This window comes from Lolium rigidum, chromosome 3 (assembly GCF_022539505.1).
Source record: "Lolium rigidum isolate FL_2022 chromosome 3, APGP_CSIRO_Lrig_0.1, whole genome shotgun sequence".
Taxonomy (NCBI): Eukaryota; Viridiplantae; Streptophyta; class Magnoliopsida; order Poales; family Poaceae; genus Lolium; species Lolium rigidum.
This window is the reverse complement of record NC_061510.1, coordinates 357,034,943-357,052,675: the sequence shown is the minus strand read 5'-3', so window position 1 is coordinate 357,052,675 and position 17,733 is coordinate 357,034,943. Positions and strand designations below refer to the sequence as shown.

At 46.2% G+C, this 17,733-nt stretch overlaps 1 protein-coding gene across 1 annotated transcript; it reads left to right on the top strand.

Annotated features, from left to right (window-relative positions):
- Positions 1-10,346: 10,346 nt before the first annotated feature.
- Positions 10,347-17,244, top strand: LOC124697276 (ATP-dependent DNA helicase DDM1-like). The gene is made up of 15 exons (XM_047229892.1): positions 10,347-10,428; positions 11,019-11,488; positions 11,756-12,100; positions 12,216-12,326; positions 12,846-13,192; positions 13,260-13,446; positions 13,535-13,710; positions 14,884-15,140; positions 15,239-15,343; positions 15,441-15,535; positions 15,651-15,770; positions 16,351-16,470; positions 16,601-16,699; positions 16,778-16,879; positions 17,017-17,244. The coding sequence occupies exons 1-15, from the start codon at positions 10,347-10,349 to the stop codon at positions 17,242-17,244; spliced, it is 2,844 nt and encodes a 947-aa protein (XP_047085848.1).
- The last annotated feature ends 489 nt before the right edge of the window (positions 17,245-17,733 follow it).

Sequence of the window (17,733 nt, the reverse complement as noted above, 5' to 3'; positions counted from 1 at the left end):
CGCTTAGCGAAGCTCCGCCGGACTTTTCCACCACCATCGACACCACGCCGTCGTGCTGTCGGATTCAAGAGGAGCTACTACTTCCGCTGCCCGCTGGAACGGGAAGGTGGACGTCGTCTTCATCAACAACCGAACGTGTGACCGAGTACGGAGGTGCTGCCCGTTCGTGGCGCCGGAACCGATCGTGATCAAGATCTTCTACGCGCTTTTGCAAGCGGCAAGTGAACGTCTACCGCAGCAACAAGAGCCTCCTCTTGTAGGCTTTGGAATCTCTTCAAGGGTGAGACTCGATACCCCCTCGTTGCTACCGTCTTCTAGATTGCATCTTGGCTTGGATTGCGTGTTCGCGGTAGGAAAATTTTTGTTTTCTATGCAACGTTATCCTACAAATAATACACGAGGTCAAGTCTTTCTTGTCAAAGTGCTTTGATATGAAAGATCTGGGAGAAGCTGATGTAATTCTGAACATCAAGCTTATTAAGAATGAGAGTGGGATTACTCTAACGCAATCCCATTATGTTGAGAAGATCTTGAGCCGGTTCGGCTATATTGATAGCAAGCCTTCTTCAACACCTTATGATCCCAGTGTGACACTACGCAAGAACCGGAGGATTGCCATAGATCAATTGAGATATTCTCAGATCGTTGGCTCACTCATGTACTTAGCAAGCGCGACTAGACCCGACATCTCTTTTGCTTGTTAGCAAGTTGAGTAGGTTCATGTCAAACCGGAGTGCGATCATTGGCATGCACTTGATAGGGTCATGCGCTACCTATGTGGTACAATGAGTTATGGGATTCACTATTCGGGGCATCCGAGCTGTGCTTGAAGGATATAGTGATTCAAATTGGATCTCGGATGTAGCCGATCCGTACGCCACAAGTGGGTATGTATTTACCTTTGGAGGTGGTGCGGTGTCATGGAGATCTTGTAAGCAAACCATATTGACGAGGTCAACTATGGAAGCAGAACTTACTTGCTTTAGACACAACCACTTGTTGAATCAGAATGGTTGCGTGAGCTCTTGATGGACTTGCCTGTGGTTGAAAAACTGTTCGGCAATCCTTTTGAATTGTGACAATCAAGCTGTGATTGTCAAAGTGAACAATTCTAAGGATAACGCGAAGTCATCAAGGCACGTCAAGAGACGTTTGAAGTCCGTCGGGAAATTGCGAAACTCCGGAGTAATAACTGTTACATATATTCAAACGGACAAAAACTCGCGAGATCCCTTTACAAAGGGACTATCACGTAATGTGATAGAAAGTGCATCGAGGGAGATGGGTTTGAGACCCGTTGATGTTATACCATAGTGGTAACCCAACCTTTGTGATCGGAGATCCCGTGAATTAGGACACTGGGAAGAACAAACTAGTGGTTTAATTGAGAAGAGTATTATGTAACCCTCTCTATGTGAAGATGCACAACTCTCGGTTCTTGTAAGGCGAGGTTGGCAACAAGCCTTAATGTGTTTATGTTGGCTATTTTAGCAAAGATGCTTGTCCTACAGAGCATTCTTGAAATAACACACCTATATGAGTCCGATTGTTAAACGTCGCAATCTATGAGATTTGGGTGATCTCTAGTAAACTCATGAAGAGACCATGAAGTATGACGCATATGCTTCACCCGCGGGGTAGGCTACGGCAGCCATGTACTGGTCATGACTTTGAGTGAAATCCTGTTCACGCAAAACTTGCAATTCAAGGCTTAGTCCATTGTTCAAGTGTGAGTGGATGTAGCTTAAGGTTCTAGGCGGAAGTTCAACTTAACAGTCTCATTGAAACATCTGGTATATAAACAAGCGGCGAGTATTGGTAAATCTCTAAATGGGATTTGAGATCTGGTGGGGGATTGTTGAAATATTGGGCCCACTTTTAGTGGCCCAAATTAGATTTCAGTTTTTCCTATAAATCTCAAAGCCCACATAGTGGCAGCCTTGTGAGTTTGAGCCCAAGTTGGTGGCAGCTCACTAGGGAGTGGCAAGAGGTGGGAAGTTTAGTCCCACATGGAAAGTTGGGAGGAAGTTAGACCACCTTATAAGGTGGGTTGTTCCACCACTAGTAAGTGAGTGAGAATAGGAGTGCTACACGCGCGCTCCTCCTCCTCCTCGCTCGCTCGTCTCGTCTCGACTCGACTCGACTCGACTCGACTCGACACGTCACGACGCGCGCCGCGCTCGTGGTGAGTGGATTGAGCCTCGAGCCGAGACTTTCCTTACTTTTTGCAGCTCAGGAAAACGAACGGAGTCCTAGACGGACGCGTCGCGGTTAGTCGGTTCGGGTCGCTCCGGATCGTGGGCTATCTGTAACCGACTCGAAACGTTCGTGCGACGTGGGCGTGGCCCACGTTGCCTAGGGTTTCCCGAGCCTATATAGTCTCCTGCCCGGCTACCGCATAATCACATAAAATACACGAGTTAGGGTTTCCACCTCTCTCTGCTTGCGCCGCCATCGTAGCCTACTCCATCCCGCGCGCCGACGTGCATCGGCGAACGGGAGAGCAGGTCTCCGGAACCACTCGTCCTTGCGATCCTGTACGGGAGAGGGCGAGTAGGTTTTTGGGAAGCGCTGCGCGCGCTTGCTCAAGCTCTTCATCACGGGTCGCCTTCGAGTCCAAGTCGGGCGGTGCTGCCTACCGTCGTCTTCAACGTCGTCTACTTCGACCCGTCGTCCCCGTCATCAACAACGTTGTCATCAACAACGTTACTGCTGCGACATCATCTGCTACACCTCCACCGCCACCTCCACCAGATCGGTACGTGCGACATATCTCGATCTGTTTACCGATGGATGTTGTACTTGTTTGCTATGCTACTGTCCATGTTGATCACTAAATCTAGTATGTTCGAGTTTCACATGTTAGTAGTTATTGTCGTCATGCTTAATATTCTGGAATTAATCATGGAAATTGTGCCTAATTCTCCAACAGGATGTTGTCGCCCCCACACCATCCCCGCTTGAACATACTACCACCAAGATCCATCGCCGAAGACAGAGTAACTGATCTAGTGTTTTTATGAGATACAACCATTTTTTATTAGAAAAATGGCATGTCCCGAGCAAGTCAAACTATACAATTAAAATTTCAGGGCTATTTAAAGCGTACAACGCACATCATACTGAATTTTGCTTCCCTTGACAACGAAAGTTCGAATAAAGAAGAAATATAATCCTATTATCTGGACAGTATAGTTGTAACAATATGATTTTTTTTTAATAATGATCTTTTCTACTGTACAACTTTGTAAGAATCAAACTGAGCCCAGGGCTATGGCTACTTGAATCATATGTGACTGAATTTGCACAAAAGCTTGCCTGCTTGCACCACCATAGGTAAAATAATACGAAGGGACTCATTGAATTGCATAACATAGGAACCAATGGTCATGACATGTTGAATCATGCAATATTTGATAACACACCAATGCATAACCGGAGGATAGGCGCTAGAGCCGACGGACACTCAAATTCCACCGTTTGATCATGCGGTGAAACTACCGCAGAGCTTGAGGGCTTGCCCCGCCGCCGCTGTCCGAGGCTTGGGTGTAGCCTGACCGCCTCCTCCAATAGCGGCGAGTAGCAGTTGAGGAGAGAGAGGGGCAACGCGTGGCGGGTAGGGTTTTCCCCTTCCCCGCGAGAGCAGTGTGTGGGTTGTTTGAGCCTTCTGTTGAATGTAGATGGGCTGTAGCCCAGTAAGGCAGCCCATATAGTCTACAATTACTGAAATCTTAAGGCCCATCATGTTGGCAGCTTGGGACAGCCTTGGGGGACAAAGTTTAGTCCCACATTGCTAGTTGGGAGAGAGTTAGAGTGGTATATAAGGGCTGATGTTCTACTCCTTCCAAGTGAGTGAGAATAGAAGGAGCCCTCGCGCACTCCTCCTCCTCCGCCCGCCCCGCCTCGTCACGCACGCACGCACATCGCGTTTCGTGACTCGAGTTCGAGTTCGAGACACACTCAAGGAAGCCTAAATTTTTGCTTGGTGCACCAACTGTGTTGGGTACGTGTCGACCTGCATGTGCATGTTCGCCGCGTGTCCCTAGCTTCCTACGCGTGGCAACGCGGTCGGGTCGGCTTCCCAGGCTATACAAGGAGACAGATCAGATCTAGAGAAATATACAGTTCTCAGAACTCTCTAGTCCATCTCTCTCGCGGAGTTCCTTTTGCTGCGCTACTCTCTAGTCTTCCCCATCCCGGCGACTGCGTGCACAGCCGTCCGGGAGAGCAGGCCTCCGAAACTCCATCCGTTGAGATCCTGCACCGGGAGACGGGCGATAAGGTTTTTGGGGAGCGTCTCGGCGCGACTGCTCGCTGCTGTTCGTCTTCTTCTTCGACGATCCGGTTGCTTCATCGACAGATCCGACTACACCATGGGCGACATCAACAATACCCATGGTGGTGGTGGTACTGCTGCTGGTGCGACCTTCCCGGTCGCGATGTACGTGCTTTTCCTCTCCTACCTTGCACTGCTACTTGTTCCATGTTCGGATCCGATGCATGTGCGTAGTTCGATGTGTGTGGTTAAGTATGCTTGTGCATCCGTAATGTTGCTTTCGGTAATTAATCTCATATGGAAATTGCCTAATAATCCAACAATCCAAAAACCTTATGTGCTTAGGCAATTTTCACCGTACGGTTTCTGTCTGCGCTTAAACCGAGTCCGTTTACGGGTTCTCATTTCAAGAGATGGCAGAGTAAGACCCTCTTGTGGCTCACTTCTATGGGCGTGCACCGAGTTGCGGAAGGTACTCCCAGAGGTCCGCTTACTCCTGACGAGGATAAAGCGTTCGGGGATGCCACCGTAATCTTTGTGGGTGCCGTCCTAAGTGTGCTTGGAGACAAGTTGGTTGATGCTTATCTGCACATACGAAATGGGAAGGAACCAGTGGGATGCACTTTGGACGCTAAGTTTGGTGCTTGCCGATGCCGGAGGTGAACCGTATGCTATGGAGCAGTTCAATGACTACGAGAATGGTTGAGAACCGATCCGTAGTAGAACAGGCTCATGAGATACAGATCATGGCAAAGGAACTCGAGCTCCTCAAGTGTGTGCTACCAGACAAGTTTGTCGCGGGATGCATTGTCGCTAAGCTTCCCCCTTCATGGAGGAACTTTGCCAAGGCATGAGTTTTCTGTTGAGAATATCATGGGCTCTTTAGATGTTGAGGAGAAGGCGAGGGCAAAAGACAAACACACTGGAGGAACCGAGGGACGTTCTGCTGCCAATATGGTGCAGAAAAATGCCCACAAGTCCAAGGGAAAGAACAAGGGAGTCTCCCAGACTACCAACTTTAAGAAGAAGGGGAAAACGGAGAAGAAAGATCCTTGCTGGGTGTGTGGCGAGACGGGCCATTAGGCTAATCGCTGTCCACAACGCAAAGGAAAGAAATGCCAAGGCTGGACGAACTCAAGTCTGTCGGCATGGTCATTGGCAACACGGAGGAAGGAACTACGGGGTATGGTAATATGTTACCTCTTCGTTCTTTCGGTGTTTCAGCTCACGGAATGGTGGGTTGATACGAGTGCCAATGTTCATGTGTGTGCTCGACATCTCCATGTTTACCTCTTATCGGGCCCGAGGTTCCTCGGTAATGATGGGGAATGGGTTACATGCTCTTGTTCGTGGTGTTGGCACGGTAGATCTAAAGTTTACTTCGGGAAAGATCGTGCAAGCTGAAGAACGTGCTTGCATGTCCCTTCTATCAAGAAGAATCTCGTTAGTGGCTCCCGTCTTATGAAAGATGGGTTTAAGTTGGTGTTTGAGTCCAATAAAGTTGTACTGTCTAAGTATGAAACTTTTGTTGGAAAGGGATATGAATGTGAGGGAATGTTTCGCTTCTCTCTAGAAGACTTCTGTGATAATGTTGTGAACCATGTAAGCACTAGTGTTAATGAAACTAATGTTTGGCATTCACGACTTTGTCATGTTCATTTCGGTTGTATGACGCGGCTTGCTGATATGAGTTTAATTCCGAAATTCACCTTTGTCAAAGGCTCTAAGTGTCATGCTTGTGTGCAAGCAAAGCAGCCTCGCAAGCCCCACAAGCCCGCGAAGGAAAGAAACTTGGCACCACTAGAGCTCATACATTCAGATCTATGTGAGATGAATGGTGAGTTGACAAGAGGTGGAAAGAGATATTTCATGACTTTGATTGATGATTCCACTCTAGGTACTGTTATGTGTATCTCCTGAAAACTAAAGATGAGGCTCTTGATTTCTTTAAAATCTATAAGGCTGAAGTTGAGAATCAACTTGAAAGAAAGATAAAAAGGGTTCGGTCCGATCGTGGTGGAGAGTACTTTTCTAATGAGTTCAATTTATTCTGGCGGAACATGGTATAATCCATGAGAGGACGCCTCCCAATTCCCCACAATCCAATGGGATTGCGAAAAGGAAAAATCGTACTCTAACAGATTTGGTTAACGCCATGTTAGATGTTTCGGGTTTATCCAAGGAATGGTGGGGGGAGGCTATATTGATTTCATGTCATGTCCTAAACCGTGTTCCAACCAAGAATAAAGAGATTACCCCTTATGAGGAATGGGAAAAGAAAAGACCAACACTCTCCTACCTACGAACTTGGGGTTGTTTGGCTAAAGTGAATTTACCAATCACCAAAAGCGAAAGCTTGGACCAAAAACCGTGGATTGTGTCTTTCTTGGCTATGCTGCCCATAGCATTGCTTATAGATTTCATGTGGTGAAATCTGGAGTGGACGACATGAATGTTGGCACCATCTTTGAATCAAGAGATGCTACATTCTTTGAGGATATATTTCCTATGAGAGATATGCATGGCATGTCTAGTTGGGAATCTGATCCAATACATGAAACTCCTATGGAGTCTGATGACGAATCTGATGATGAGAGTTAAGATTCTGATGAAGATGACAATGAAGCTCCCACAAGGAGTAAGAGACAAAGGACTGCAAAGTATTTTGGTAATGATTTCATTGTGTATCTTGTGGATGATACTCCCACTACCATTTCAGAAGCTCTCGCATCTCCTGATGCAGACTACTGGAAGGAAGCGGTTCAAAGCGAGATGGATTCCATCTTGAATAATGGAACGTGGGAGTTAACTGAGCGTCCTTATGGGTGCAAACCTGTAGGATGTAAATGGGTATTTAAGAAGAAGTTTCGAGCTGATGGTACTATTGAGAAGTACAAAGCTCGGCTTGTATCCAAACGCTATACCCAAAAGGAAGGCGAAGTTTTCTTCGATACTTACTCACCTGTGGCGAGATTGACCACCATTCGAGTACTACTGTCATTGGCTGCCTCACACGGTCTTCTTGTTCATCAAATGGACGTTAAGACGGCTTTCCTAAATGGAGAGTTGGACGAGGAAATTTACATGGAACAAACTGATGGTTTCGTACTAGAAGGTCAAGAAAGAAATGTGTGTAAATTAAAGAAATCTTTGTATGGTCTTAAACAAGCATCCAAACAATGACATGAGAAGTTTGAAAGAACTTTGACATCTGTGGGCTTTGTTGTTAATGAAGCCGACAAATGTGTGTACTATCGCCATGGTGGGGGTGTGGGAGTTGTCCTATGCTTGTATGTGGATGACATACTATTTTTTGGGACAAGTCTCAAAGTGATTGAGGAGGTAAAAACCTTCTTATCTCAGTGCTTCGAGATGAAAGATCTTGGAGAAGCTGATGTTATATTGAACATCAAGTTATTGAGAGATGGGAATAATGGGATTACACTTGTGCAATCTCATTATGTTGAGAAGGTGTTGAGCTGATTTGGTTATGCTGATTGCAAATATTCTCTCACACCTTATGATCCTAGTGTCTTGCTTCGAAAGAATGAAAAGACAACTAAAGATCAATTGAGATACTCTCAAATCATTGGTTCACTCATGTATTTAGCTTGCACTACGAGGCCTGATATCTCGTTTGCTGTATGCAAACTTAGCCGGTTTGTGGCCAACCCGGGAGATGCTCATTGGCATGCTCTTGAAAGAGTGATGCGCTATCTAAAAGGAACCATGAGTTATGAAATTCATTATACCGGGTATCCAAGAGGACTTGAAGGGTTTAGTGATTCCAATTGGATTTCTGATGCTAAAATGAAAGCCACAAGTGGATATGTTTTCACTCTTGGTGGTGACGCTGTTTCCTGGAAGTCTTGCAAGCAGACCATCTTAACGAGGTCAACTATGGAAGCAGAACTCACAACATTAGATACGGCTACTGTCGAAGCGGAATGACTTCGTGAGCTCTTGATGGACTTGCCTATGGTTGAAAAACCAATACCTGCTATCCTCATGAACTGTGATAATCAAACTGTGATTATCAAAGTGAAAAGTTCTAAGGATAATATGAAAAGTTCCAAACACATCAAGAGGAGATTGAAGTCTGTCAGAAAACTAAAGAACTCCGGAGTGATAGCATTGGATTATGTCCAAAGTGCTAAAAATGCAGCGAGATCCTTTCACAAAAGGACTATCAAGAAACATGATAGACCTTCCATCGAGGAGATGGGTTTGAGACCCATCTGAGTTGCCGAGGGGTAACCCAAACTATGTGATCGGAAATTCCGTGAACTAGGACACGGGAAAACAAACCGAGATGAATCGAGTTGAGAGAAAATTTAATACACCCACTCCGACTGCGGATGCAATTCTCTCATAGCTACTTGTAAGGCAGGTTGACAATGTCTTAATGTGTTCTGAGCGGCTCTTGATGAGCGAAGACGCTGGCCTACAGGGCGATCTTTTGAAGAACACACCTATATGAGTGACACTACTGGTCCTAGTGTGGGAGATTTGGGTGAATCTCTAGTAAGCTCATGAAAGGCCGAGGAGTATGACTTATAAGCTCCAATAGAGGGGAAGGTTATGGTAGCCTAGTACCGTGCCGGCATTGAGCGAAACTTGCTGCACAAAGACTGACAATTCAAGGCATAGTCCATTGTTCGGTTGTAGTCAAGTGTAGCACCTTGCCTAGGTGGAAGTTCAACTTAACAGTCTCCACTAAAGTGCAGGTATATTAAACAGTGAATGGAACTAATGTGTCATCTGATGTGCATATGAGATACGGTGGGGATTGTTGAATGTAGATGGGCTGCGACCCAGGTAAGGCGAGCCCATATAGTCTACAATTCCTGAAATCTCAAGGCCCATCACGTTGGCAGCTTGGGACAGCCTTGGGGGACAAAGTTTAGTCCTACATTGCTAGTTGGGAGAGAGTTGGAGTGGTATATAAGGGCTGCTGTTCTACTCCTTCCAAGTGAGTGAGAATAGAAGGGGCCCTCGCGCACTCCTCCTCCGCCCGCCCCGCCTCGTCTCGCCTCGTCACACACGCACGTCGCGTTTCGTGACTCGAGTTCGAGACACACTCAAGGAAGCCTAAATTTTTGCTTGGTGCACCAACTATGTTGGGTACGTGTCGACGTGCATGTGCATGTTCGCCGCGTTCGCTGGCTTCCTACGCGTGGCAACGCGGTCGGGTCGGCTTCCCAGGCTATACAAGGAGACAGATCAGATCTAGAGAAATATACAGTTCTCAGAACTCTCTAGTCCATCTCTCTCGCGGAGTTCCTTTTGCTGCGCTACTCTCTAGTCTTCCCATTCCGGCGACTGCGTGCACAGCCGCCCGGGAGAGCAGGCCTCCGAAACTCCGTCCGTTGAGATCCTGCACCGGGAGACGGACGATAAGGTTTTTGGGGAGCGTCTCGACGCGACTGCTCGCTGCTGTTCGTATTCTTCTTCGACGATCCGGCTGCTTCATCGATAGATCCGACTACACCATGGGCGACATCAACAATACCCATGGTGGTACTGCTGTTGGTGCGACCTTCCCGGTCGCGATGTACGTGCTTTTCCTCTCCTACCTTGCACTGCTACTTGTTCCATGTTCAGATCTAATGCATGTGCTTAGTCTGATGTGTGTGGTTAAGTATGCTTGTGCATCTGTAATATTGCTTTCGGTAATTAATCTCATACACCTAATAATCCAACACCTTCGAGGGTTGGAAAGAGGGTTTTGAAACACGAAAAACAGAGCAAGTCGTGCATCATCCGGTCGTAAAAAATTTGATGATCCGAACAAAGCCGTGCGTTCGTGGCAGTGGCACGGCACATCGGATTGTTTGTGTGCACCGTGCACCCCACCCACCCACACACGCGCGCGCACGGTGGCGAGCACGACCCGATCTGCAACGGATCCTACGACTCCTGCGTGCATGCGGACCCTCGCTAGTCAGAGCAACCTGCCCTCTCCCTTCCAACGGTCAAAAATTAACTCCGGGCGCAGCCACCGGAGCGAACGAAAGGCAAAACAATTTTGAACGGCCACCCACTCATATTCGTAGCCTGCGCGCAACCAATGCCGTGCGACCGCAGCAGCACAGCAGGAGCCATCCCACCACGTACGTACACCCGTTCCCCCGTGGACGAGGTCAAGGCCTGTACTGTACAGCAAGTTTCTACCGTTCAGAAGAGAAGGGTCCACGGACCGGGTGCATCTGAAGGACGAGTTCGTCCCGTCCCGTCGGCTGCGGAACTCGAGGGAGCCACGACCCAAGCCCATGCCTCCCGTTTCTCGGGCCACTTTCCCCGAACCCGAATTCACCGAAATTTACTTACTGCCATGTGGGCTCACAGAACCCAGCTCGCACAGCGTCGCAGTTTTGAAACTTGGAACGTCCGCCCTAATTGACCGAATTTACCAGGATGCCCCCGGCACTACACACGAACGAGCCGGGCCAGCAGCAGAGAGAAATGCGACTGGTGGCAACTCCGTGAATATGTACCTTTCCGCGGGGCCTTTTGCGTTTCTCTATATCCTCCAACTTTCCCGCCCGAACCCTCCGCCCTCTTTCTCTCTCTGCTCTGCCGTCGCAGGCGCGAGGCCCGCACCACCCACGCCTCCCACCCGCGTAGACCTGTTCCTCCATAGACCAGCACCGCACCTCCTAGGTGGTCCCCACAAGTCAGCGAGCAGTCTACAGCAAACCGGTCGTATCCAGCGGATCGGCCGTACCAGCCCACTCTGCAGGGATCGAGGAGGCCCGTGCCTCCCATTTCCCGGGCCACCTTCCCCATTCACCGCGCCACGCCCAACACTACCAGCCGACAAGTGGGGTCACCACCATCGGCCCCACACGTCAGCGAGAATACCCGGCCGGCGAGCGAGAACCCCACCCAGCCCAGCCCTCCTGCAGTAAAACCACGCCACACTACGGCAGAAACGGCAGACAGTTTACTGCAAACTCCTCTCCCCACGAACCACTCTCTCCCAGCCGCCGCCGCCGCCGCCACCCTTCGTCCGTCCGCCGCGGGCGCTCCCGCCCGCCGCCTCGACTCCGTAGGCCATCCCCGAGGTCGGCCTCGGCGCCTTCCGAAGCCGAGATGGTCGCCATGGCCAATGGTGTCAAGGTGGAGCCCGCCGCCGCCGCAGCAGACATCACCGCCGCCGCCGCCGCCAACGGAAAGGCTGACTCGCCTATTTCCGTTCTCGGGGACGAGGTGATTTATACCTACAAACATCCATTTCTAGATCTATTGCTCGATTTTCGGTTTGTTTTCGTTTGGGGGCGATTTCTGTATTCTGCCTGTTCGGGTTCTCTGACAGTTCATATTACTTAGCAGTATGAATCTGAATTTTTTCCCTGCGAAAATGTCGAAATCCAATGATGGAAACACAGTTTTGGGGCCAATGTTTGTATTTTCTCCTAGCAGTTATCGATCCTTTCACCTGATGCGATTGTTTTTCGGGCCTCTGCACTAACCCAGAAAATGCCGGAACCCAAGGTCGAGAAGGCGGCCCTCCTGGACACGCTGAAGGTGGAGGACACGGCGGACGAGTTCCTGGACGCGCCGTCGTCGCTGCCCATCGACCTGGAGGCCAAGAACGGCGACGCGGCGCTCATCACGGAGGTCATGGCCAAGGAGGAGGAGGAGCTGTGCCAGGCGCGGATCAAGGCCGAGGAGGAGGAGGAGGCCCGGAGGAGGGAGGAGGCCGCCAGGCAGGCCGTCGACCGCAAGGCGCGCTTCAACAAGCTCGACGAGCTGCTCACGCAGACGCAGCTCTACTCCGAGTTCCTGCTCGAGAAGATGGACCAGATCACCGATGTGCATGTACGGCTCTCTCCGACCGTTTTTTTTCTTCATGTCTTTCGGTACTTGTTATTGCTAGTTGTTCGCCCTTGCGTGTTGATGATGGGTCGACATTGGTGTGACTTATTGCCTGTAGTCCACGCCCAAAAAAGCTGTTGAAATCAAGGAGGAAGAGGAACCTGTGGAGGAGCAGAAGAAAGGGCGTGGCAGGAAGAGGAAGTCCAATGCTAAGCCACAGTATAATGACGTGAGTTCATCAGACTTCATATGTTATTACACATTGCAACTACAGTTCTAGTCTGTGTGTGTATGCTTTGGCTGTCTACTAGATGATTACCGTTGCTGTACTGCAGTATAAAGTGTAGTCAGTGTTACCTGCTCAGTGGACTTCGGATTATAACATGTATTGCTGCTTGAATAATAATTCTATTAAGGGTGCTTCATCTCTTGCTATTAACTCTTCATAATGTCCTGATTACTATTCCATTAGGAGCTTCCTTCTATCGCAAGTTCACAAATCTTAGTTAAGAGAGCTATTCAGGATTTGTTGCAGCACAATGTACTGAATGTCTGCATTACTTTGACTTGTTGGATTTGTTGATGTCACTTGAACACCATTTATTTTAATATTTTCCTGGAGATGGGTCATCATTCCAATTTCTAAATGGACAACTTGATCTATCAGTAGTGATAAGAATGTAACATTATTCATGTTCATTGATTAACATTATCTTGCTTTTGATAATCAAAAATATTTTTTTTTCAGAAGAAGGCTAAGACAGCAGTGGCAGCCATGCTTACAAGAAAGCGTGAAGATGGTGCTGCTGATGATGGTACTCTCACAGAAGAAGAAAAGTGGGAGCAAGAGCAAGCCAACCTTGTTCCATTATTGACTGGTGGAAAGTTGAAATCTTACCAGATTAAGGGTGTTAAGTGGCTGATTTCTCTGTGGCAAAATGGGCTGAATGGGATATTAGCCGATCAAATGGGCCTTGGGAAAACGATCCAGACAATTGCATTTCTTGCCCATCTCAAAGGGAATGGTATGCACGGTCCATACATGGTTATTGCTCCCCTTTCAACTCTGTCAAACTGGTTGAATGAGTTAACAAGGTAAAGTATCCAGAATTGTGATATACTGTGCTTAGTCTGCTGTCTTACATGGAATTCTTAATTTCAGGTTCACCCCATCTGTGAATGGTATAATTTACCATGGAACTAAAGACGCTCGGGCAGAGTTGAGGAGAAAACACATGCCCAAAACAATCGGTCCTGATTTTCCGATAATAATCACTTCATATGAGATGGCCATGTATGATGCGAGGCTTCTTGCTAATTATAAGTGGAAATATGTTGTTGTAGATGAGGTGGTTCACAGGCTCTGAATTATTGTCCTTGTACATTTCGCCCCCTTCCCTATGTACTTATGCCTAATGCTGATACTTCTCTTTGCAGGGCCATCGGTTGAAAAATACCAAGTGTAAATTATTGAGGGAGTTAAAGCGCATTCCGATGGATAACAAGCTCCTTTTGACTGGAACACCTCTTCAGAATAACCTAGCAGAGCTGTGGTCACTGTTGAACTTCATTTTGCCTGATATATTCTCATCCCATGAGGAATTTGAGTCATGGTATGATCCGCTGAGCCAACACATGCATCACTGCCAGCGCTCTACTCTAGTATCTGTACATGCTATTATTGTTCAGAGTCTCCATATTTTGCCTGTACTGCTTGCTGTCTTGTGTCCTTTTTTTTTTCCTTCTATTGATTATAATCATCCAATGTGACATTTGTCTAGCTCTAAAATAGTTTTGCTCTGCCACTGGTTAGATTTTATATTGAGTGTTGATCTATGTGCGAGTCTAACTGGACATATGCCTGTTTTGTCATGATTTGTAAAGTTATCAGTGTTCAGTCCTTGAGTGTATATTATAAATAAATCAGTTGGTTTTTTGGTAACCTGGCGGGGCACCGCCCATTCATTAAGAAGAATATAGGAATGAGTAGTAACACTAGTAGCATTTTGGCCCTGTTTTCAATCGTATAGTCTGAAAAATTACAACCCAAACATATGACTACTTAAAATTTGGGATTACCATAGATGGCAGGGGGCACCGCCTGTGCTCTCTGCCTGATCTCCTCATGGGCTAGATGGTCCATGTATATCAGCTGCAGTCTGAAAAATTACAACCCAAACGTATGACTACTTAAAATTTGGGATTACCATAGACGGCAGGGGGCACTGCCTGTGTTCTCTGGCTGGTCTCCTCATGGGCTAGATGGTCCATGTATATCAGCTGCTTGAGTATACAACACACTCTGTATTACAAATGGACATTCTTGTGAACTTGGGATATGTAGACCCTTGAAAGAACACCCCCATTTGAAATGTGGTATCTGCAGTAGCAACCACATGTTACAGCATTTCTGTCTGATTATTTTGTGTAACGGATGCTGTATATGTCTGTTGATTTGCCTATTAATTTCTAGTACAGTTTTATCTTATATTTTCTATGTTGTGTGTTGATATCTTATCTTTGCCAAGATGTATACTGATGAATAAAGTTATATGTACATAGTGTATTATCTTGTATTTTTTTATGTTGTGTGTCTTATGTTTCGCTAAGATGTATACTGAATTACTGAGGAATGAATGTGTATATGTACATATTATTAAAAACTATCCAGACAACACCTTAACATTAACATGAGGTGTTTTTTTATACGCAGACAGGGAAGTTATATATTTCATGTATATTTGTATTATTTTGCCTCCATCCATCTGATGACAATCTTCTCTCAGGTTTGATTTTTCTGGGAAGGTAGATGAGGAACAACAGGAAGAAAGTGATGAGAACAAAAGAGTCCTTGTTGTCTCAAAGCTTCATGCCATTTTGCGTCCATTCCTTTTAAGGCGGATGAAGGAAGATGTAGAACTCACGCTTCCACGAAAGAAAGAGATAATCATTTATGCTAACATGACTGAACATCAGAAGCAAATCCAGAATCACTTGGTTGAGAAGACATTTGATGAATACTTGCATGAGAACATGGATATTGGTATGCAAGGCTCATGCATGTCGTGCTGCATTCTTATACTTAACCTTGTGCATTAGTAAATAACATTTCTAATATGACAAGTTTTTGCTATATTGTAGTTTTGCGTAAACCTGGCATCAAGACGAAGCTAAATAATCTACTCATTCAGCTGAGGAAAAATTGCGCCCACCCTGATCTTTTCAATATTTCTTTCGACGCAAACAGTATGTCTCATTTGGCCTGTCCTATTTGCATTGCTCTATTTGATTGGTTATTTTATTTTTAGCTACCTTGTTATTTATTTATTTATTCTGTTTACAGGTCTCTATCCACCTGTTGATAAGCTTCTGGAACAATGTGGCAAATTTCAGCTGTTGGACAGATTACTGGATATTCTACTCAAACGGAACCACAAGGTTGATGTTCTCTTCTTGTTCTAGTCTTTAGATCTACTATCTCAATTGATATGTCAGACCTGAGATGATTTCTGTTTGTCAGACCTGAAATATAGTTCAATTGATATGCTTGTAGGTCCTAATATTTTCGCAATGGACAAAAGTTTTGGACCTCCTTGACTACTATTTGGAGGTAAAAGGCCTGAAGGTTTGCCGAATTGATGGTAGTGTTAATTTGGAAGTTCGGAGGAAGCAGGTAATGTGGTAGCATTCCAATGTGTAACTAACTTACTGAATATAATTTGTCTTACATATGCTTGTGTATACTGAGCTAACTATTCATGGCATGATTACAGTAGACGTGACAGTCACTTTCTAGCTAACCTTTTCTTTTGTTTCTGCATTTTGCTTTCGCTAATTTTTTGCCTTCATAACTTTTTGCCCCTTCTGTGGGTTCTTCTAATACAAAGTGACAGCCTTTTTTATGTGTGTCTGAGGATAAAATATAGAAACTAACATATCATATCTCTATTTCTACTTTCGTAACAATGATCCTTATCCATATAAACCCATATTTGGTTGCCTTGTGCTACACATGAAAATGCCATTCTAGATCTGGAAGAATAGCAATATACTCTTTGGTGCTAATTTACAAACGAACTTTAGTTTCCTATATGGGTACATGAATAATTTAGAATGTAGCTTGTTGTCATGTGTTGAAATATATATTTTCCTTTATATCGCTTGTTGGTTACATGCTTATCCTTTTATGTTAGATAATTGTTGGTGGCTGTTGTTATCTCACAGTATATATTTGGTCTGGTATCCTCTGGCAGATAGCGGACTTCAATGACTTGAACAGTGGCATGAATGTCTTCATTCTAAGCACACGTGCTGGTGGGCTTGGTATCAACCTTACTTCTGCTGATACATGCATCCTGTATGATAGTGACTGGGTAATTTTCTATCTTTCTGTCATTCTGTGATAGTTTAATCCAAATGAAATGAAATGCTCCATGGTTACAATGCTTGCCTTCAATTAGCTTTCGTAGCTGTGACATGCTTAATATTTGATTTGTTCTGCAGAATCCTCAAATGGATTTGCAAGCTATGGATCGATGCCACCGGATTGGTCAAACACAGCCAGTTCATGTTTACCGGTTGGCAACATCTAATTCTGTGGAGGTATGGTTGAGGGATAACCTGTGGACTCTTGATTGGCTATGCTTTGTGGCATCAGCGCTCATCATATTGTTGTTGCAGGGACGGATTATTAAGAGAGCTTTTGGAAAGTTGAAGCTAGAGCATGTCGTGATCGGCAAGGGGCAGTTTCAACAAGATGCCGCAAAGCCTAACGCCTTAGATGTAAGTGCTTCTCTTCTGTGTATATAGGCTGACCTTGTAAATTATTTCTTCAGTCATCAAACACTAGAAGTACAAAAAAGCAAATAGTGAAGCAAGACATTGTCGTTGATGTGTTCTTTTCCTTGTCAAAAATGCAGGAGGCGGAGCTGCTGGCGCTGCTTAGGGATGAGCAGGCTGAGGAAGACAGGATCGTTCAGACAGATATCAGCGACGAGGACCTTCTGAAGCTGATGGAACGGACCGACCTCACAGGTGCTCCTGCGGCCGCTGGTGCCGCCCCTCTTGTCCCACTGAAAGGGCCTGGGTGGGAGGTGGTGCTTCCAGCCAAGGGCGGCGGCGGCATGCTCTCTGCGCTCGCCAGCTGAGCCCAGCCTATGAATGACACAACGCTTGGTGTTGCGGTCCTTAGGCTTGTTTGCCGCTAATTAGCCTATGTTATGTAACGTGACAACAGTATCCCCCCTAATTAATTATCGACCGGGTGTTGCACTGTCTAGATTAGGAAGCTGATGTTTTGGCGAGCTGTATTGTAACTTGAGCTCGTGCCTTGTTCGAAGGCCAACCTATGTAAGACTGTTGGTGGTATGGTAGTCATGCTAGGCAGGTCGGGAATGGCATTGTGCTGTTGCTGCTGCATTGTTTAGTTTTCTAGCGTGGCCTGAGCATAGTTCTTTTTCCATTTCAAGCTGGCTGATGAGTGGTGACACGAATTGGATCCGGCTAATTCTTAAAGCTTTTGTAAAGCAAAAGTACATGACAAACTCTTGACTGTTAAGAAATGTTTGGTCCTGTCATGGGTAGTTTAAGCAAAGAACCACGGTGCCAGCGAAAGGAGAAGATACACAAGACGGTCC